This window comes from Drosophila eugracilis, unplaced genomic scaffold, assembly GCF_018153835.1.
Source record: "Drosophila eugracilis isolate 14026-0451.02 unplaced genomic scaffold, ASM1815383v1 contig_367, whole genome shotgun sequence".
NCBI lineage: Eukaryota > Metazoa > Arthropoda > Insecta > Diptera > Drosophilidae > Drosophila > Drosophila eugracilis.
Genome location: NW_024573224.1, coordinates 2589624 through 2612843, shown reverse-complemented (window position 1 = coordinate 2612843; position 23220 = coordinate 2589624). Strand labels below are relative to the sequence as shown.

Sequence of the window (23220 nt, the reverse complement as noted above, 5' to 3'; positions counted from 1 at the left end):
AAATAGAGAATGAGAGAGAGAGAGAGAGAGAGAGAGAGTGGGAGAGAGCATCGGAGAAAGTCGGCAGAGAGATTCGAGCCTCGGGTCTCGTGGTCCCATGTCAACTTACACGCTTACACCCCATTGTAGTAGAGTTTTTTGTAAGCGGTGTAGTGCGTGATTTTGATGGTGGTGTAGGTTAAGTTGTAGCGGTGCCATTTTTTAGCCTGCAACTTGGCGAAACCAATCAAGAAATTCTAATTAATGAATGAGTTCTGGCTTGGGGGGAAAACTTAATCAGAGTTAATTTGAAATAATCGAAAAGCTACGTTTTTTAAAACATTTAACATTAAAGCAAGAATAGCTTCTGTTAGTCTTTTATTTTAAACTACAAACTCTGCAGAGAGTTTTTGTACATATATTATTTTGGTTACATCTAACGAATATTTTGCTGCAACTATTTTAGCTATATATATTGATGCAACATTCATTGTAATCTGTGATCCTTGACTGGCGGCTGCCTTGACCAGCGAGGCTGCAGTAACTGCGAGATGCTCTTGGTAACCGCTTTTTGGAGCTCTCATTCATCTAGGGAGAGGCGGCCTTAAAGAGAGACGGCAGGAGAGTTTGACAGAGTTGGGGAGAGCGAGCAAAAGGTTCCACAGAAATGCGTGGTGGAATGTGTTTTGAGAAAGGTTCAGAAGGGCAAAAGGGTGTTGAGGTAGGACTGCTAACTCGAAAAGGTCGACTACTACATTGAAATCCTGATCTTATTTTCCATTTCGTTTTTATGTACAACCTAGTCCGAGGAAACTCTTAAACTTATTCTTTCTATTATGGTATCTTACTTTCTATACGTTCTCGATTTTTACTTTAATCTAAATCAGACAACTATCCTTCGTTAGCTAGTCTCTTAAAGTTATATTGATTTTAAATATTAAATATAATAAAAATAAATATTTAAAATTTATGATACATTTTCTTGTACTTATTACAACCTACCTTTTGATCTTATTCCCCATTGATAGTTTAAATTTCGCTGACAATCTTGACAATTCAAGTTCATGTGGCTTTTGAGAAAAGCTTACCAACCACATGCCATCCACAGAACCACAACTTAAACGGCTTTTCGATTTTCCACCCAGAAACTCTTATAATCTGACACTTGGCTGTTGTTCGCTTTTCGCTTTTCGATTTCGAACCGGCGACCAGCGTTGGCCCACTTACAGGGCTTACACACAGACGGTTAACTAAAAGGATTCAACTGCTCGGGAAATTCGAAAATGCGCGACCCGAACGAAAAACCCGAAGGATCCGAAGAATCGTAGAGGGCGATGGCGATGGCAAAAGTGGCCAAAGCCACGAATGAATGGCCAGGCGCTTTAGTACTGAAAAGGTCGTGGATTTGTGTAGTTGTCGTGCTCCGTTGTCGCCGTTTTGTCGAGTTGTCGTGTTGTCGTTGTCGTTGTCGCGTTCGTATGTGGCATCGAATCGCCTAGCATCGCATCGCATCGCATCGCCTAACATCGCGTAGCCGCAGTGTTGACCGTCCGCATCCGCAAAACTGGCAAACGAAGCAAGTTAGCTAAAATTCAAGAAACAAGTGCCAGTTAAGATATATTTTGAAGAGTATATCTCAATCGGCGGTTATCGCAATTGTTGAATGCTAAAAAGTCAAGTGAGACGACAGTGCACGTGCTGCTACGACAAAGTACAAGTAGAAACATCTCAAACGCCTGCGTTAAGTTTCTGAATGTGTTGTTATGCAAATCGCGTCCTTTTTGGGCTTGAGGCAACAATACAGTGAACGTGTGTTATGTATGCGTGTGTGTGTGTGTGTGTGTAAGTGAGTGCGGTTGAGAGTGTGCGAGTTACAGTTTATATATATATATACGCTGGTGTACGCGCCCACAATGCATAAATCAAAATACACATTATTGAGTCATAAATAAAGTTCGCATCGGCTGCTACTTTAAATATTGGCCTCTCGGCTCTCGGCGATTTTTTGGGAAGACGATAAAAGCAAAAGCAAAAGCACAAACGAAAAGCAAAAACCCAAAGCGAAAAGCAAGGCAGCCGAAATCGAAATTTTTGCCTCGCACCCGCCAAATACTTTGCCATATTTTTTGCTCAATTGCCTGCCGCTTCTCCAGATCCTTCTGGCCCTTCAGTTCAGCTCCTTTAGCTCATTGGTGGTATGATGTGTGTGCTCGTCTCGCTGCTGGCTGCATAAAACTCGTTCAATGCCAACACGCCCTAAACAACAGCAGCAGCAATAAGCAATAAGCACAGCGGCAACAACTTCATCGGTGGCAACAACATTGGCCTATACCCCTGCGGGCTGATTTTATTACAAAGACCGTAAAAAACGCCGAGAAAAAAGCGGAGTAAACGCCACAGCAAAGGGATACAATACGGCCAAAATAACAGGGGTAAGTGCATGTGGGGAGTAAAATATCTACCGAAAATAAACATCTAAACATATATACTTTTATACCCACCTAATCTTGAGTCAAAAGTAAACGCTCAAAAGTATGCTAGGAATAATAATGCCGGGCATTGTACTTCGAAGTTGAAGGCATTAAAAATAGAAGCAATTATTCTATTCAGCTTGTTGGAATTCAGAAATGTAATGCTAATAAAACGTAAACAAATCAATGAATAACAAAAGGTCGGAATATTTGAAATAAATTGAGGCAGGTTTCTTGTTTCTGTCTGTGGGTGGTATGGAATGATAGACAATACTAAATATAAAATTGTTTTAAGAGAAAATTGTATGTAATGTAAACAATTTTAACTGGATTTCTTATTCTACTTCAAACCATAAATAAATATTTCATTTTCTCCAAGTCTACTGAAAATGAAAAACTGAAAGAAGGTGGATAAAAAGGTCTCTAAGAGCAAGGAATCTGCTTAACTTTGTTTTAGATAAAAGAAGAAAATATGTTTCCCAAATACTCTCAACTAAAAATATTTCTAAATTTATGCCTAAACTCGCATACATTTGTCAGTGCTTTTTCAGTATAAAACTAAGTAACTGAGTAAAGTTCTCAAGTTAACTAAAAATTCCCAGCTTATATTTTTGAAGCCACAATACCAAAGTGGGTCACACAAACGAAACGAGAACGAAACTTACAATTTTGTCGGCGACTGTGTCAGGGATAATATTTTCCATTGCCTTTGATCATTTTGTTGATGCCGGGGTGTCAGTTAGTCAGTCTACGAAGTGCGTTAGTCTATCTCCCGAGGAGACGTAAGCCATGGAAATCATATTAAAATGCTGTCTGTGCATAACCTACTTTTTATTTTTATATACATATATATATATATAGATATATATCCCTTGTAGCATGCAGAGTAGCATACAAGTTGGTGAGTCTCGCACCCGGTTGCATTGTGGATTGGATGGGCTGGTAACATTCCCATTCGCATTCGCACATACACATATATATATATTGTTGCCATTTCACTTTTGCTGAGCACGTCTTCGCATGTTGATGTGGGTAAGGATGTGGGTATGGGTCCCTGGCAAGGCTGCAGGCGCTTGCCAAATGCGCTTTGTTGCCGCCATTGTCAACATGGCCAGGAAAGGAAGAGGAGCAGTGGTAGGGAGCAGCAGGAAATTTTTGCATTTTTCGGCTCAGTCAGCGCAACGTGGCTTGGCAACGGGCCATAGGGTGAAGGGGTGCTATCATCTCGTCTCTGATTTTCTGCACAGCTTAAATTATTAAATGCCTGGTCCAAAAAAGAAAACTTAAGGCGTCTCGCATAAATCAAGCTGGCCAGGGGACAACAGACAAGCGGCAAACCTGGCGTATGCGCAACTTTAATAACATGAGCAGCAGCTGCGAAAGTTTCGCCTGTCAAGGGGGAGCAAGTTTAATGCAGCATGTAAATATTGTCATGACACACGAAAACTTTCACTGGCCCTTTGTTGACAGGCTCTCGAGGACAACGGCTGAAAGGATACGAGTGTGTTTATATGTGTGTGTGTAGACAGCCGAGATTTATGAGCCCAAATGGAAGACGAAGCGTGTGACTCGCATCAAATGCCGAGTGAAAAGTTTCACAATTAATTTTAATAGTTAATGGCAGAACTCGCCAAGATGACTTTTGGCACACATCAAATCTCAAGAGTAGTTTGCTGGGAACAATCCGAACAGAATCCCTGAAAGATATATGAAACTTGCATTCTTAATGAAAAGTGAGGAGACATCCGATATTCTTATTGAAAAATACAGAACCGCCAATCTATTAGTTGAGGGTCTTCTTTCAAATCAACATATCAAATACCATTTATTCGTTTAAGGGAAGAAAAGATAATTGAAGAATGTTTAATGCCATGAAAAAAAAAGAAAACCAACCGTTGAAATATCACATTTCAAAGCAGAGAAGAACAGAAATCAAAGCTTTGGCTGTGTAAAGCCAAATAATCCATCAAGTGGCATTAACTTGAAACAATAAATTTCACACACAGCTGCAGATGTAAGCCCCGGCCTTTTGCTGTTTCGAGCTCGGGCACTTGAAGTGCTTGACAACTAATCAGGTTTCAAATGCCTAAGCACACACACACACTCTGGAACACTGAGCGAAAAAGAGGTAACAGAAAACCAAAAGGCAAGGGTAAATAAATCCGTTGTGAGTGTCGGTAATCAAAGCTGCTTACGAACTGCGCATTTATTGTTCTTTATGGAAAACCAAGCATCGGTATTGTGGATTTTTATTTTTTCCTTTAATGCATTTGGTTTCAGTCTAGACGAAAGTGGCTGGGTTTTATGTGTGGGCCGCTTGAGTTTCGAGGCTCGAAAAATTCATCAAAAGTTTTAGGAGGACAGCAATTGCTTAGGATTTAAGTAATTGATCGGTCAGAGAAATGGAATTATATGGTTTCATGTTGGCTTTATAATTATATAGGTTTTTAGTGGATATTTGATTTTCCCTTCCATCACCTTTAATAAAATCCCAAGTGCAGTATTTTCCCTCTCCTTCTCTATGTTGTCTTTCGGCGCTTCTTTGATTTCACAGTCACCACTAATGGAAAGAAGTACAAATTGTTTTGAAATGTGAAGCCATGCGTTCAAATTGGCCAATGGTTATCCGGAATCTGAGCCTTCCATGCCGTTCTCATCCCAATAAGCAGCCGAAGACTGCCTAACGTTTTAACAGAAAATAACTAAAAAAGGCTAATGTACTTTCAATGTTGACCAGTACACAAAAATAATGGAAGCCCGTCGGGGCCGGAAAAATGGTCCATACTAAAATTAAAAAAAAAAAAAAAGAAAAGCTCAACGGAGGAGGAAAGTTTTAGGTGGGGCAGGCAGAAGAATATGAACCCATTGAAATGGTCGACCCAAATCTGCAGGGGCAAGAAAATGAAGAAATGCAACAGCATAAAAAGTGAAAGAGCAATATGAGCTCAAAAACGTGGAATATTGCTCAAGCTGGGAATATAGTAGACTCTTTACTAGTTACAAGCTAAGAGTATAAGGATTATAGCAAAAACTTAGCGAGTGGTACAGAAGTTAACGTAGACTTTGTAAGACTTTCAGAAATATTTAAAATCTTTACAAAATACTCTAAAAACCATTTTCTATAACCTTTTTGCTTTTTATATTGCCGTTTCCATCAAAAGGTAATTCCATCATATCGTAAAACTATAAAAGCCCTAACAGTTAGTTATGCAAAGTGTATTAAAAGCATCGTCTTGGTGGGAAACTTTTCACTCCATCCCATTTTCCCTTTTTGCTCCTTGGGGCTTTTACTTTTCCTCTAGTTTTCCTTCTGCGTTTACCGCTGGCATTGTGTGCGCATAATAGTCTGAAATTAAATCAGCGAGCGCGTGGGTAACTTAAAATAATAGCCATTGCTTATGTTTAAGTAAAATATGTACTTTGTGTACGAAATAAGTGACCAGGATGGAGCTGCTTCTCCTGCAGCTGCTGAATACAGTTTTCTTTTTGTTTTTTTGTGTGCTGTTTTTTGATTTCAGGCTGCTTGCTTATTTCCGTTTCCGCTTGGCCTGCCTGACTGGCTGATGCATTTTTTATTAGCATCAGTTCACCGTTCTGGCACATTATTTAGTCCACTACAGACCCGTCCAGCTTTTTCTTCATCGCATTTCGTTTTATTACCACATTTCCATTGCATACTTCAAGGGGAGCCGCTTAAGAGCTTTACTTAATTTTTAGCCGCAGTTTCGCTGAGATTATCACTGGGCTAAGAACAAACAAAGAGAAATAGTAAAAGTACACTATAATTTAAGGCAGTGTCCGTTTCTCCAACTCTATTGACACTGTCTAATGCCCGTAATTCTCTATTTGCTCAACTCTGGCCGAGGTGCTAGTGTGGCACTGCCACTGTGGCAGATATATTTCAATAATAATAATTAATAAAACGAAACCGAGACTACGACTGCTTGGTCCTATTGATTTATGACCCTTGGTAAATTGCGGCACTTAGTATAATTGTTTATGTATATGACAAGGGTCTTGGAAAATGGGAACTTAGGGGTAGTCACTTGATTAGCCTTCCTGCACCGAGGTATAGGGACCTTTCTGTATGTATTTGTATTCCTGATACCCACTTAGATAGCACATACATGTATACACATAATTGACACACACTTTCCACATATTTCATTATAATTTTAATTTAATTATTCATTGCTATTTAGAGAAGACAAGAAGATTGCCTTTCTAGCAGTTGGTTGTTTTCTTTTTAAGCCTCTGATTGTTTAGGAGTTCTACTAGATTTCTAAGGAAGTTAAACTAAACCTGATCCGAAACTTCCTCAATAGGTTTAAGTATTTGATTTTCTCTTTCTTTTTCTTTGAACAACAGCAACATTCCTTTTTCTGAATAAAAATAATATTTACCCTTTTTTTTTGTATACTTTTAAGTTTCTTAAATAAATCGATTCGAAAGCTAGAAAAGCGTAAAAATTTTGCAAGTGGTATTTAAAATAACATTTACTTAGCCAAAAATGTACGAGGATAAACCACAGAAAGGCAAACAGGCCGAGCAGAATGGGAAGGAAGCGGACTTCTGGCATATGAAATGAGCAAATAAAAGAGACATTCAATTATCTAAAAAGCAAAACAAATATGAAAATTAATTTGACATGTTTGACATTTTGGGCAAACACAAGCATGAACATCAAAAAAGGGGGGCTGTGTGGGGGCGTGGTCGACTGAGAGTGACAGAAAATGCCAGAAAAACATTTGATTAACCCAGATAAAAGGACAAACTGAAAGTAGGAGGAGAGAGAGGGAAATGGCGTGACAAACGCTTAACTCTTTAATCAGGGATTCTTTTTGACCCCCAGCTCAGCTAATTTTCCGGGCGAATGTAAGAATTTTCCCCGCTCTTTGCTACTCTATGGATTTTCTTGCCGTTTTTGGGCTGCTTCCCTTTGGTTTTTCTTGTTCTTTTTTCGCTGCCATAATTTCTATGCGCGAGTCACGCAAAGTTTTGCGTCTCGAGTGTCTCTGTGTGTTTGTCACGCATGAAGCGCTGACAGCAAAGCAAACAGTAAACAGCAAACAGCAAATAGCAAACACACAGGACGAGCGGACTATTAAAAGCAAACTTGGTCCCGCACACACGTAGCAAACTAAAATATGAGCGGGGCCTAAAAAGTGTGCAAAAAGCAAGGACACTGCGAAAGGATTTTTTTTTCGCAATAAGCAGCAGCAGAGGCCACAATGTTGTTGCTGTTGATGATGATGATGATGATGCTGATGCTGATGGCTAAGAAGGAAAAAAAGAAGCAACAAAATATTTCCTGTCTGCGCTTAAAGATTTCCCAGACACACACACACACACACACACACTGGCACACGCACACAAAACCATCTAGCCTGAAGCTCTGAAATTGAAAGCGCGTTGCATGTCAGCGACCCTCTCCACCAGCCACGCCCCATTTTTCCACCCGCTGAACCACGCCCACATCCGTCTGCTTAGGCCTTCACTTAGCTTGCAAAAACTTTTGCGACGCATATGAAAATGATGCCAGCACACGCATGAATGTGTGTTGGCAAGCACATCATTTTTGCCTTTGCTGGCTGTCTTTTGATATTATTTTTTTCCTTTTTTTTTTTGCATACCCTTAAAGAAAGTCCTGCTGTATTGGAAGAACAACAGAAGATTTTTAAAAAATTGTTGTATAATTTTATAATTTCTTTAAAATCAATTTGTAAGAAATAACTCTAAAAACTTATTTCAAATATTTTTCAAACATTTCCCTTTAATAGAAAACAAAAACCAAAATAATAAACCCAAATTGTGAGAGTATTTCCAAGCTATTTGGACCGCCTTTCCTTCTTTCATATACATATTTTTCCGCAATTTACCGCGCCATCAAAATAAAGTTGAAGTTGACTGTTGCCTGTTTTTGCCGATGGCGAAAATGAGAAGGTCCCAATGAGGCTCCATCCAGCCATCCTGTTTTGTTTCTTTTTATGTCTGCCAGCAGTATTTGCCTTGCCATTTGACTGTCTGATAAACTTTAAACTTTTCGCATTTGAAAAGCATCCTGAGAAGCGGAAGAGTTTTGCATTTAAATTAATCCCAGGCCAAGTGAAATTTGTGTTGGCCCAGAAGTTTGAGCCACTAACTAAGCTCCAATGTCGATGAAGCCATATACATTTCCCCCTTTTTTGGCTTTCACTTCATATTTCCATAATACACATAAATAAAGTCATTTTGGCCCACTAATACCCTCTCCATCTCTGTCGAGCACACGCACACCAAGCCAAAAAGTTGGCAAAAAAAAAAAAAAATATAGAAAAAATCGAAAAAAAAAGTGAAGAGAAAAGTTTTGGTAAAGTTTTTTACCTAGCTTTCGAATCGAAGCGTAATCAAAGCAGCCGAACACAAACAAATGCTAATGCCAGGACTTAGTTTTCGGGTAATGATGTAGATGTATAAGTATATGTGTGTGTGTGTGTAAGTCTCTGTTGGTGTGGGTGAAGCGCGTGTGCGGCGCTAAAGGAAACGACAACCAGTTACGTGACTTTTATATTCTCAACGCATTTTTGCCCAAACGCACACACACACACTAACACACACTTAGAACTAGGAAAAAGGATTGGGGAATAGAGTGTTTTATCCTGATATGCTGTGCCCTGACCAACTTTATATAAGCCATTTTTCGAAAGGGGCGCCGCACTGTCAAAGGCAAAGGTCAAGTCTGTCGGTTGAGTGCTTTGCTTGGTTATGCGTTGACATGCCCTCTTCTTCGTTGTGGAAGGACGTGACCGGGATGAGAGGATTAAGTAGTAGTGTGCTCAGTGCAGCATTACTATAAATCCGCAACGAAATCAATGTAAATGACTTGGGCTAATTATAAAACTCAGCTGTACGGCAGCAAACACCTTCTGTCTCAATTAGGACAATTTGTTCAAGTCATTAATGTCAATTGAGAGAACGCGGTGTGGCAAGTGTGGCAAATGACAATGAATAGACAAAATGGTGGGGCACAAAAAAGAGAAACCAGGACTAAGAAGCAAGGACGAGAAAATTAGCGCATGACTTTCAGGCGTAAAATTGAAAATCATTGCAGCAACACCTGACGCCTCGAGTGGATCGCACGCATTACGTGATTTTCGTTTATGATTTCTGCTTACTTTAACTGCTTCTGCTCCCATTTCCGTTTCCTGTGACATTTTCCTCCTTTACGTCCTTGCCCTCGTCTCTGGCCATAAAAATGAATATTTATGCCCAGTTACCATACAGACATAAATATGTTGATATTCGTACACATAATACGGGCGATATATGGCTATGACTATGGCTTTGGCCTGCCCTTACACACGAACAGTTGGCATTCATCAAATCGCATCGATTATTGTATATGCTATATCCCATATATATCCATATATGGAACAGCATCAGCATTGGCATCAGAGTTTTCCTTCTTTCCCCAAAACATCTCTCTCTCACGCTCTCTCTCTTCTACCGCGTCATTTGTCATGGCAAGGAGAAACACCAGAGCAATGGTGATTTATCATATTTACCTTGGCCGCACACACAAGCTCTATACATGCACAGGTGCAAGGGTTCAGGACCCTAATGCAATTTGTTTCGCGCTCTGGCTGTCGAGCATTTTATGGCCCTCTGACTAGAAACACAACCGGAGAGGAAAAGCCGGAGTGGAGAATCCGGCTAAGAGCACTTTGCATCCATGTGTGTGTGTAAGTTGCCGGTTTCTCTATGTGCTTGTGCATTCATTTAAGTGCTTTGCATAATATTTATCTAAAAGAAGATGCGACAGATAATGCAGTCCGCATAGGGTCACGATTTACGGCAATCATTATGCTGTCGAAGATATATAAAAGATTGTCATCTAATCCATTGAATATTGAAAGAGATCAATGAAGCAGCAAAGTTCAAGGTTTTTTCTATTTTTACATTCTGATATAAGTATATATTTCACTGAATATTGAGTGACTAAAATATTCCATTGAACAAAATATTAAAAAATCAAACCAAATCAAGGTTATTTCTTGAGAGAGAAAAATTACGCATACGCCTGGCTGGCCTTGCTTATATATTTACCTACCATAATTTGATATTTATCTGACAAATCTTTACCGAAATGTTGCTAACTTTTTCCCGTATTTACACAACATTTTCCAAACTGATTCAAGCAGTTGCTATATTACTCATGCCTTCTGCCAGCCAAGGAACTTAATCGCTGTTCCTTCGAAAGCGTGTAAGTATTTGAGAGCAGCTCTCTGCAGAACAGAGCTACATTATTGTTCCCCTTAGAGGGGATATAAACAAAACAAAAAAAAAACAAAAAAGAGGAAGGAAAATGCCGCAGAAATAAGAAGGAAAAATCATGAATAAGTGAGTGCAATCAATGCCTGAATGTTTTGCGGGCCAAAAGAAATTCGAGCGTATATTTTTTGTGTGTAACTCAGTTTGTGTTTGTGTTTGCATACGTGAAGAGCTTAAAACGATTTGTAGCCTTTAATGCGCCCCGTGGCCTGACATAAGCGACCGGTGTAAGAGAGACACACGTGTCCTGTCCTGTACAGTGATTCCTCCTCCTCCTCCTCCTCCCTCTTTAGCCCTTCAAAGTGGGTCCTTTGTGTTTTATGCGACACATTTGGTAATTCGATAGCCTCGGCATACACACATTTAAATGGCAAGCTTACACAATTTACCAAAATACCATCTCACCCAACTTTCTACTTAGTTTGTTTGCCTTGGCTGGCTGGGGGGAATCGATTATTCAATTTCGGGGAATACTCGGCGATTGATTTTGATTGATTCGCTCTCACATATCGAATGACGATGTTTGGCTGCCCTGTTAATTTGCATCAATTTCGGACGTCTAATTTGATTTGATTAATGTGATTAATGTGACCACTCGCCGAGGTTTCCCCGCTCTATCCACCAAAAAAGGGGTTTCCATCAAAGGTAAATGGAAAAATCGAAAAATGAGAGAAAGTCTAGAGCCAACTGGCTGATGGGTTTGTCAGTTGGCATCAAAGCGCATTAGTTTGTATGGCGTTGAAATTGGTAAGGCGGCAGGCACTTTGCAAACACACCTCTCTCTCAAACATATCAGCGTCTAAATCTGCCAGTCGCTCCATTTTTGGCCCACAAATACACACACACACACACATTCTCATACACACACATTCAATTGCAAAAGGCGAGAACCAAACAATACAAAAAGCCCAAAAGTGGGCTAACTCTGAGTGCAAAGCTACCGAAAAAAAAAAACGAAAAAAACGACAGAAAACAAGGTGAAAAAACAGAGAAAACAGCCCACTGTAAAGCCTGTCAGCCGAAAAGGGAAAAGTGGAGGCGGCTGGATAGGATCGGAGGATGCGGATTGGATGGGGGCACTTATGTGATAGCTGCCGCTTTGACGGCGGCACCTTTTGTCTATCCATGTGTTTTTGGGCCCAATCACAGCACAAAAGGGCGGAAGGGAAAGACAAGTCTTTGGGGCTTGGCTACACTGGCCAAAAATGGGAAACATTTTGGTAACAGAAGAACTTTATTAAAGCAAAAATCAAATTTACATTTGAGTTTCCCTTAAAACTTGTGAAATTTGTTTATTATTTTTATCATTTTAAGGATAACATTTTTCTTGTAAAATGAGTAAAAGATATTAAATATTCTTTCCAGTGCATAGACTCCTTTCTATTTTTATTTGCTTGTCGCCTTTCGCTAGCTTTATCTCCTCTTTTTTTAGCCACAGGCGACGGCATCTCAACTCTGACATATGACAAGAGGAATCTGGAGCTCAAGAATGGGAAAGTGAAAGTAAGAAAACTCCCACTCCCCTAGCTCATTAGGAGCCCAAAGTCAGCTTAATTACAGCTACTGGTGGATAACCTTCAATTTAAGATGTTGCCAGGACAGCTGGCGGTGACCACTTTCCTGTGCCTATTTGGAATTTAAGGGGGCGCTGGCGAATAATTTCAATTTAATCGCCACGCGAAACTTTCACCTAATTGTTAAATCAATGAAACCAAAATTCAAACACAATGCACTAATTACAAAAGTTGCCAGCTTCGTTAATTAGAGGACAAAGGCAATCGATACGAAGAATGGAGGCTTGTTAGCCAAGCTCAAGTTTTAAAAATCAACCAGAAAACCATCAACAACAAGGCTATGCCCCCCAAACATTAGCTGTGCAAATTCTCAGCTTCTTTCCAAGAGCTTTTCAATCAAGCCCACAGAGAGGGAGAGAGAGAGTGTGAGTGTCTCAGACTTTTGGGGTCTCAATCCTGGGGACTCCCCGTTCGTATTTCAGTCAAATCAAACCGATATCCTTTCGGCAAACAAACAGGAGAGCAAAACAAAAGCCAAACACAAACACGAGTGCAAAATAAAAATCGATTTCGCCGGCAGCTGAAATGCTGGCAACAAATAAAATAAACGACACATGGCAAGGCAAACGGAAACTGCGAAATGCGAAATGCCAGCTGGGAAACAAACAGACACAAATAGATAGACAGACGGGGCTGAGACAGACGAGGCCAATAAAAAAAAAATGAAGAAAAAAAAAAGCAAACAAAAAACACATAAGAAGACACCCGAGCAAGGACACGTTAAGTTGCAGGATAGTCTGGCCAAGACAGGCGAAAGAGTCAAAGTCACTATTAGATGTTGTGCTAAGACGACACCTTACTTTCACACCATCCTGTTTCCTTCCTTTTTTTTTGTTGTTGCCCTCTTGCTACGTCACAGAGAAAGAAAATCCAAAAGTCATGTAATTTATTTACGAGTATTACCGATTGCAGATAAGCGTGCCAAGGCTACTTACAAAATGTATTAACTAATTGCTTCCCGTCAAGGTCGCGTCGTGTCACCCCCAATACGATTACCGCCCACCATTCCAACATCCTGCAGAGACCCAACAATCAGATTCTCGAGGGCATCGCCTGGCATTTGGCTGGCTCTGTCTTCGTTTCTGATAAATGAGCATATTTCGCTTTCAGTCGTGAAAAAAACACAACAACAAACTTGGCCGTAAACCAAAATGATTTTGGGGTATTTTTTTTTTTGTCCGTGGCTGATTATCTCTTTGGTTGGACAGGACTAATGACCAAGTCGGGTGTGAGGTTCTGAGTGACGGACACAAATATTAGTATTGTTTATGCAGCCGTCTGAAATGGTTAATTTGTGGTTAGTGATTATGTTTTAATATATTCTGATTTGTTTTTGAGATTCTTTAGGGAGGCTTAACATTAGTCTTAGGATTAGTTTTCAGTTTGTTAAAGCTAACTCTGAGTTATATATAACGATCCTTATAAACTTGCAAATATGACTATCAAAATCGTTGGGATTAACAACTTTTTTCCGAAACAAAAGAGTTGGGAAAACATAAGCTCTCCTCTATGAATATCAATAAAAAACGTTTGAATTTTTTACACATGAGCCTTTGTTTCCGCTCCTGTTAAAAGCCAGTTAGATCCCCGTTATTCTACAGAGTCCTGTGAACTGCAGTCCCCCGAGGACAACCATCAGAGTGCAACGGCATATTGAAATTTGATGGCGGTAGTGCACCGCTTGCAAATGTCCCTGGCGGCATTAATTTTATCAAAGTCGTGATGGTTGAGAGTGTGTGAGTGTATGTATGTGCGTATGTCTGTGTATGTGGCAAGTAAAATTTGATCCATTGCAACAGGACCATGTTACAAAGGATGTCTAGATATGTGTGTGTGTGTGTATGTGTGGTCGTGTGAGCCAGAGCCAGTGCCAGAGCCGGAGCCTTCTACCAAACTGAACTGAACTGAGCTGAACTCGGCGGGTATTATAAATCAAAGCCAGGTGGCAGCCACGCCCATTGCCAACGGCGCCGTAGGCGGCAGCATCCTTTTCATTTAGCCTACGTGAAATTAGTTGCGTAAATCCCAACACGAGAACGCACTCGACAGCAACAAATTAGGCAAAAAGCTTATGTAAGAGGGGAATAAAAATGAAGGCAGCTGGTAAACTATGCGCTTAATAGTGAAGCGGTGTGTGTGTGTGTGTGTGTGCAATAAACCAACTCAGAGTGAGTAAGATAGCTAGATATGGGAAGAGGGACAGAAAGAGTGGCGCCTGTGTGTGTGTGTGGTTCGACGGGGGGCTCGTCTTTGGGGAAATTAAAGCGTGGCAAAAAGTGCCAGGCTTCATGTTAATTTTCATTAAAATTATATTAACTTGTAACGTGTGGCTGCTGCTGCTGCCACTGCAGAGCAAAAAAGTGAAAGAGATAGCCGCATAAAAAGAGAGAGAGAGAATGATACACATACACATGGGCGAGTGCGACCAGGCGACTAATTTTTAGTGTCCTTGCAAGTTTATCAAGAGCGGGGGCGGGGCGTAAAAGCGGGCGGAACAGAACAGAAAAAGCGAGTTCAAGTCCTGCGGGACACTTAAAATATTTAAATGCGCAAAATAATAAATTAGAAAATTTTTGTGGCCCCCGAAAACATTTTCCCCCGCAACGGCAGCAAGCGGACAGGACACAATATGCCGGTACATTTACACCCTTTTTTTCTGAAGGGGGGTTTATATAGGGGCAGAGAGGCTGGGTCGCTGAGAGATTTGGCCCAAGACCTTGCTCGTGTCCGTGTCCAGGGTCTGACACTTAACATGACAGCGGCGGGCGAGGTGGTCGAGGTGGGTTCCACCAGGGCTCAACTGGGTCACTTGGTGCTGCAGAGCGGGAAAAAGAACTGGGCTAAGCGAAGGCAAAAGTAGCTAAATAATACAGCACATGAATACGCTATGTAATGAAAATAATCATAAGCAGAAATGCAAGGGAATTTCGTGGGCTATTTTAGAATTTTTACTGAATTTCTGAACTCTGATTAAAAAGTTATGCTTTTTAACAGAGTAGATTAAGAGAGAATTGGCTTTGAATGAAACTTTCTATTTCGTTGGAAGGGGTTAAGGTTAAGACTCAAATTATTAAACTAAAATAGGATATTAACCTCAGCAGATCAATTCTGAACTTCAGATCCCATTCAAAGTCCTTTTTGATCGATAAACCTTAAAAAAGAAATACATAATTTAAAGTTGAGATATCCTAACCATAAGAAAGATAAAACTAAACCAACAGCTCAATCTCTTGAAACAGCTTTTATAATTTCGATTCAGACACCTGAGAACTTTAGCACCCGCCATAACCTCTTTGTCACTCTTTGCCCAACACAAACAACATTCGTCTAAACATTTATTTACACTTGAAGTGGCCCAAAGTTTTGCCCCAGCACGTCGGCCACATCTGTCATTATTGTAATTGTCAAGTGTGCAGCCGTAGAGGGCTCCTATTGACGCTGAGATATATATAAACCATTATGAGTTGCTCTCGGTCATAATAATGTCGATGTGAATGCGAATGGGAGTGTCTAGGTGTGTGCTTTACGACTCGGTTGGCGGCAGTTGGCCATTTATTATGTTGCCACATAAACAATATTTTATTTAACATCATTACTGGCGTGTTTGTCTGTGTGTGTGGGGGTGTTCTTTATATATCTCTGTGTGCTGTAGGGACTATAAAAATTGTCAGCTTCTGCGGCTGCTGCGCTTCAGTCTTTCACTTTGCCAAGGACCACATAGCTTGGTGAATTATTTCACGCTTTGGTTTATTATAAAACACTTTTATGTCTTCATATAACCCAAAACATTTTGAGTGCCACACAGAGACACATACTCATACGCATCTTTCGTTTCCGTTTGGCATTGTTTTTGGCGAGCTTTTCATTGCACATCCCACTTGTGCTGTAAACATAAATTTCACGCCGTAAAGAAATATCAAAAGTATTTCGCTTCGCTTCGCGTGACAATAAAGCGCATCATAATAACAATAAGTGAAGGTTCTGCTTTAAGGATCCTTTTCGCCGAAGGCCTAGAAGTCACCCCAATACATAAGCACATTCTCTTCCCTTACTTTCTACAGAAAGACACACACACACACACACACATGTCAGCTGTAAAAATTCGCTTCAGTTAATTAAAACAAAACATTTTCAATTACAAACATCGAGGGGTGGGGTGGTTGCTGTAATGGCTGGCGGCAACTGCAGCTGCTGCTGTTGCATAGATACATACAAGTATACACAATATACACGCACACATATACACCTTTCCCCTACACTTTGTTACAAGGCAGCTGCAAAAAGTGCAGCATACTTATGTGGGCAACATCCGTGGCTGTTTGCATAGGTGTGCGTTTTGCGGGTGTATGTGTGTGTGTGTGCGTGTGTGCATGTGCAACGCCAGGAGTTATTGTCATTGCAGCTGTTGCTCTTACTGCTGCATTTTATTATTATTGTTGTTTTTGGCCGCTGCCACTGTTGTTCTTCTTCTTGTCAACAGGCAGCGAGGCATCATGAATATATTAAAAATAAAAATATTGTTCTCAGTGTGAACGTTTGGTTGGCTGTTATCATTTATGAGAGCACCTTGATGGGCGTGAACTTATAAAAAAAAATATTTAAGTGGCATTAAATTTAAAGAAAATATCATATTTCACTCTGTTAGGGCTAACTTTTCCTGCTAAGAACTTTGTATTGGAAAATAATACTTCATTTGCTATTCAAAAAGATCAATTTTTTTTAACTACAATTATCTAAAAAGAATTTGATACCAATTCCAGTCTTAATGAGAATGTTATTAATGAACAGAAATATTTTAAGAAATGTGTAATTTCCATATTATTAGAAACCAATCTTAATAAGGTCAAACTGTGTATTGATTTCGAAACATTTCTAGCTAAGCAAAAGGCCATTCTAATGCCTCTTCATTCACAGAGTTTCGCATTTCACTGGACTAGGCATGCAATCAATCAATCAATCAATCAATCAGTGGTCACACATTCAACATGATTAGACTCCGTCCCGTTTAATTAGTCCGTGGTCAGTGAGAGCCGTGAAAAAGTTGTTAACACCGGGGCCAACACGGCAATTGTTTGTGCCGTGTCCAAAGTGGTTTAGATTAATGGTTAGCTTTGGCTTATAACGAAGAGAGGTGGTTAAGTAGGTCATTTTCACGTGTGCATGTCGCTTATCAGACTTTTAGTGGTGGCTCTGCCTTTAGAACTATAACTACACTGGAAAATAAATCAAAAAGTATAGAATAAATCGGAGAAACTTTAAAGTTACTCTTAAGAATATTAACCAAAACACATGAACTTTTGATTTTCCAATATCTTAAATATCAAACTTCCATCCTGATTCTTTCCACAGTGTATCTAAAATTCTGTACTCCGCCTAAAATTTCTCTATTAAAAATTGACTCAGTTTCATAATTTACATTTCCCCCACACAGACATAACCAAAATTTTTGTTTGGGGTGAATGGAGCCCCGAAAAGAGGACATAAATAGCTTCCCAGTGGGGCATAGATAAACCCTCAGACAGAGTTCCACACACAGAGCCTCCCTCTCTTAGCCCCATTCCGGCGACCTCGCTGCGCAAGACGCAGACAAATTATGGACAAATTATGTCGACCTGGAAATGAGCAGCGAGGCAAATGCGAGCTTGGTTTCAGCCTCATTATATAGCTGGCTGCTTCCTCCGTTGTCCCACTTCCTTGCTAGGGCTAGGGCGCCCACCCACTCGCCCTTCTGTTTGCATGCGTTGTCGTCTGTTTGGCTTTTGGCTTTGGCGCTGCGGCTTGGCCATATTTAAATCGCAGGAAGTCAGCGCCAGGTTAGCTACGGGCAATACTATCCCATGTGCTCCTCTATACGTATTCCTATGTATATATATGTGTGTGTGTGTTTGTGCCTTTTGTGTGCGTGTGCTGGTGGCCACTTCCGGTCGTTTGTCGCCATTTTCATAATGTCTGCCTTTGGCCCGTAGGCGTTTGTTGATTTAGTTTCGCCTTTTATTTCTCGCACCAGCAACCAGCTGACTCTGGTTTTATTCCTTCTCTTTATTATTTCTTTTTTTTTTAATTTAACAACATGGCAAATATTTAGGTCGCCACCAGCGCATTTTGCTCGATTTTAAAAATGCAATTCAAGTTGCAAAAAATATATTCTCGAAAATGTTTTAAATTTGCTTTTTTTTTTATATTGCGTCAAGGGTGCTTGGAGTGGGCCCCACTGCACAATTTGTTGTATTATTTAGCGAAGTTCACTTGAGCGTGTAGTTGAAATGAAAGTGGGCATGGTCCAGGCGCCGGAGGGCAAGGTAAGAGTATAGCGCGAGGTAGGATGGATAAGCCGTGTCGGCAGTTTGCCGGAAATTGAGGCAGGAAAAAAATATAAAACGAGGACCAAAAGAAATTGTTGCAGTTGCAGGTGCAAAAGTGGAGCTCGACCACTCAACCTCCCCGCTCATCCCGAAAATTTTCGTACGCTGTAAATATCAAGCATAAAATATGCAGCAGACGTGAGACAGGCTTTTAAAATATTGCTTAAATTTTTATGGTACGAGGAGAGAGGAGAGGCAGGAGGCAGGATATTCCAGCTAAAGGCAGGATTTAATTGGAGTGCCCCGGTAGCGGCGTTTGCATTCGCCTGTCTGCTGGTTGCCGGCTGTCGGCTGCTTTAAATTAATTTTCATTTAGCCAATCAATTTGCATTCTCCCTGCTGTCAAATAGCTGCAAATCTCCTGACAAAGGCAGATGCTTATATATCTATATAGATGGACACACACACACACACACACACACACTATCTATCAATCTAGCTATCTATCGCAGGAAATGCAAATCAAATTCAATGCTGTAAAAACAAGTGCAGGAAATCTCGATGGGAAAGCGGAGTGAAGCGAAATGAAAAACGTTTGGCAGTTGGAAAAGCATGTCAAGCGACTAAATTACCTTTATGCTGGGTGCCACTCACTCAACCCGATCACTTAAGTTTTCTTCTTTGGTTTTCCGCTTTTCCTCCTCCACATGTTTATCGATTTAGCCAGGCGACAGTTTTTCCCCAGCAATTTTCGCGGTGGCATGAGGGTGTAGGTTTTGGGTTCTATACACCATTTCTTCTGTTGTTTCATGTTGCTGACTTTGCTTTGTTTGCCGACTCCTCAACCGCAATTCATTTCATTTCAATTGCCCCATAAAAAAAATATTCACTTATATATCTGTATGTGTGTGTGTGTGTGTGCTGCACTTCCGGTTCCTGCTGTGCCACTGTCATTCGTCCTGGCTGCGTCTTTTTGCCTCGCTTTTACCACCGATTTACCCTGGCCCGGCCTGCATTATGCATGTTCCTGGCAAATTTAATGTGATTTACAATTTAGACGATGTGCAGACATAAACGACACACAACACCAAGTGAGACGGGTCACAGGAGGGCAAAAAGGACAAGGAGGAGGCCAACCAAAATGCTCGAGGGTCATGAACTAAGTTTATTGTGCACATTTAAATGAAATTGCTGCGCTCAATTTATACGCTAAGCGCCCAAAGGCATTGCCAGGTAACTTGCAATGAAAAAGTGAATACAAAACAAAAAAAGGCGAATGAAAATGTTGATTTTTCATGGTCGAATTTAGACATACACTTTAGTTTAGAGAAAGGAAAACTTAATTAAAAAATCAATATAAAAGTGCAAGTCTCTGACACAAATTCGGATGAAATATTTAACAAATAAATTTAATAAAATTTATCATTAAGAAACGTTCTTATTTTCATACAACTTATCCAATTTTATTATTAAATTATTAACAAATAAACAGTTAAATATATTAATTATAATTTATTAAATCAATTTAAGCCTGAAATGTTTCACAATTTTCAAACTTTAAACTGCTTTTGCAAGCCAAAGCACTTTTTAAAAGCGTAGAAAAAGTGGGAAAAATATAAAAACTATCGCCGCAGGGCAAAAAAACATTCAACCAACTTCACACCGACTCCACTCCATTTCCCAGGACTCCAGCTCCGGTTCCAACTACCAACTACCACTGCCACTGCCATCGCTTATTCATTTCATTTCATTTCGTTCGGTTTGGTTAGGTTTTGTTCTCTTAGCAATTTCCCTACAGCTCGACCACCTTGTTTTTTGTTATTGCTTAACATTGCCATAGTTTTATGGAATATCCGTGTTGTCCTTGCTGATGTTGTTGTTGTTGCTGCTATTTCTATTGGCTCCCCTGGACTGGCATCGTTTTTGAAATGTGTGCATATTGTTGGCATAATTGACTGGGTTTTTGTCAATGGTTTTTTGTTTGCTCCCCGGCTTTATTTTTTTCCTCTTCTTCTCAGTCGCTGGTTTAGGTTGTAGGTCCTAATATGCCATTTGTTGACTGTTTCTATAGGCATAGGCAAATGGGTTCACTGACTAGCCAAGTGACTTGGAATTTGTCGAGACATTCTAAGGAAAAAGCAGTCAGGAATTATGACTTAGCCAGATCCATATCACAGGGTCTTATATTTGAGATTGGGATAAATTCATGCTCTTAAGTAGGAAATAATGAAAAATAAAATATATATAGGTAGCTGACTTTAATGTACGATAAAAGTTAATAGGAAAAGTTACGAGATAACTCCTTGGACTATGTACAACGGGGTGTTTGTAGTCATAATAATATCCCGCACAATTATGTCTTAAGAATATTAACGAAGATGGTATCTTTACCCTCCTTAATCGTTCTTAGCTTTCCAAGTTCTTTTCTTTTCCCTATTTCCCTTTTGTGGTCTGTTCAGCTTGGGAAAAACTAAACTTTTCCTCCTCATCCCCCCATACAAAAGGAGACCCCACTCACATACATAAGTAGAGACACTCTCCGCCGCCGACAATCTCTCAATAAACACTTGCACAGCTCTTAATTACCCAATGCAAACTTGCTCAAGTAACACAACTTGTCCCTGAGGTGTGTGTGCGTGTGTGTGTGTTGGAATTTCTCTTACTTGCTCTTCTTCAGCAGGTGATTCTGCTTCTTTGACCCATCTCTACACCCAGCAACTACACCTGCACCTGCACCCACTTCCTGGCGCGTCTCCCCCACTTCAAGGCTAGTCTTTTTTCCCAGGCTCTCTGGTGGAGAACTTCGCTTGACTGGCTGTCATACAAGTTTGTCAGCTTGTTTGGCTGCGTGTTAAACAAAAACGTGGCAACAACTTTCGAGTCAAAGTTTTCATGACTCTTTTGTCAATTACCGTTAGTTAGCAAGTGGGCGGTTTGTAAGGTGGCAAGGGTAGTTCCAGAGTTTGCACTGCTTAAGACTATGCGGCCACACATTAGGCCATTGACAAGGCGATTGGGAATGTCATGTGGCAGAGATCTTTCTTTGTGTCTTTGCATTTGAATTGAATCTACTTGCCCAGGTGCACTGGGGAAATAGTTTTAAGAATAAATCAAAAAGAAAAGGGAATCCCAACACTAACAGAAATATGTATAAAAATGCCTTAAAAACCTTAATTACTATAATTCAGAACACAAACTTAAGTAGATATTATTTTTCTCTGTGTAATTTGCTTTCCGCTTTCCCAATTAATTCCCATCTTAGCAAAACTTGGGCTATTCGTTTGCGTAACCCAAGCAGATAAATGGAAGTTCTCCTGCTTGTGTGTGTCTCTCCCCAGCTAATCCATCATTATTGATTGGCATTAAGTTGTTGTCAGTGTGTGTGTGTGTGTGTCTGTCATGGCATTATGTAATGGCCTTCGAATTAATGAGCATTTATTTATGGCTGAGCAGCGACTCCAAATCCCCCAAAACGAACTGGCTTAGTGGGCAAATATGCGAGCATTTTAATTAAAACCCAACTAACCACATGAAACGACCTCTATTGCCGACTCACTCTCTAACTCTCTGTCTATCTCTTTTTCTTTCGGTTTAATTGCAGTTATCACTCGGAGGACGAGAAAGGATATGGCTAAGCGTCAGGATGGCAGGCAAAAGGATTTGAAATTACATTTTTAATGCAGAGCGGGCAAGAGACAGAGAAAAAAAGGAAGAGAGATCGCGAAATGAGCAACACGTGCGCGCTTTATTTTAAATATTTATAAACAAACACAGAACACACACTCACTCCTACAAACACACACACACACTCGCACACTCTTGCGCGCATTTAGGTGACCAAAGTTAAGCCTCGTCAAATTCTATTAAAAATTCATCTTAACGGTTATACGTTTTTCGTACAAACAGCAGCAGCAGTTAAGGAGCCAAGGCGAAAAAAATGTTTGTAAATATTAAAATGAATTTATGTGCAGCGCAAAAGTTTTTAATTAAGTGAAAAGCGAAAACACGAGTGTGCAAACGATAAAAACGCGCAACCAAAAAAAGGGAAATAAAAATCATCGAGAGAGAGCGAGTGAATTAGAGCAACGAGCTTAAATATTTGAAGCGATGTTCGAGCAGGCCGAGCCCAATTTATTTGCATACTTAATGGCCGTTCAGTGAGCCCTGAAATCGAGCAGAATACTAACTAAACCGTAATCAGCAATCGGATTGGAAGCCCAGCTAAAACCATGACCATCACCGTCTCATTCCTCATCTGCCTGATTCTGGTAGCCAACATTATTACCTTTGCCAATTCGCACGAACATGCCGATGGCTTCAAGCCAGGTGAGTAATATACAATTTTTTTCCCTATCAATCGCTGGATAATTAAAAATTATTAATTTAAGCCAATGTATCTGTTTTTTATTTTTATTTTCTCCTGACTATTATATGTATTTGCCCTGCCATTTGGCGTATTTGCTCTGGGTCCGTTTCATTTATAATGGCAATTTTTCCATATCCCCTTTGTTTACAACCAATTTTTTTCCAACCTTCAGAGTTTGGGCTTTAAAAACGCGAGAGTTGTTTTTTTTTATGGTTTTG

General features: G+C 40.2%; 1 protein-coding gene across 1 annotated transcript in view; it reads left to right on the top strand.

Annotated features, from left to right (window-relative positions):
* Window positions 1-1241: 1241 nt before the first annotated feature.
* Window positions 1242-23220, top strand: part of LOC108116344 (hemicentin-1) — an 81460-nt gene continuing 59481 nt past the window's right edge. Inside the window, exons 1-2 of the mRNA XM_017228158.2 lie at window positions 1242-2411; window positions 22238-22962. Of these exons, the coding sequence (XP_017083647.1) occupies window positions 22866-22962 (97 nt within the window). The 5' untranslated portion in view covers window positions 1242-2411; window positions 22238-22865. The remainder of the gene's footprint in view (window positions 2412-22237; window positions 22963-23220) is intronic.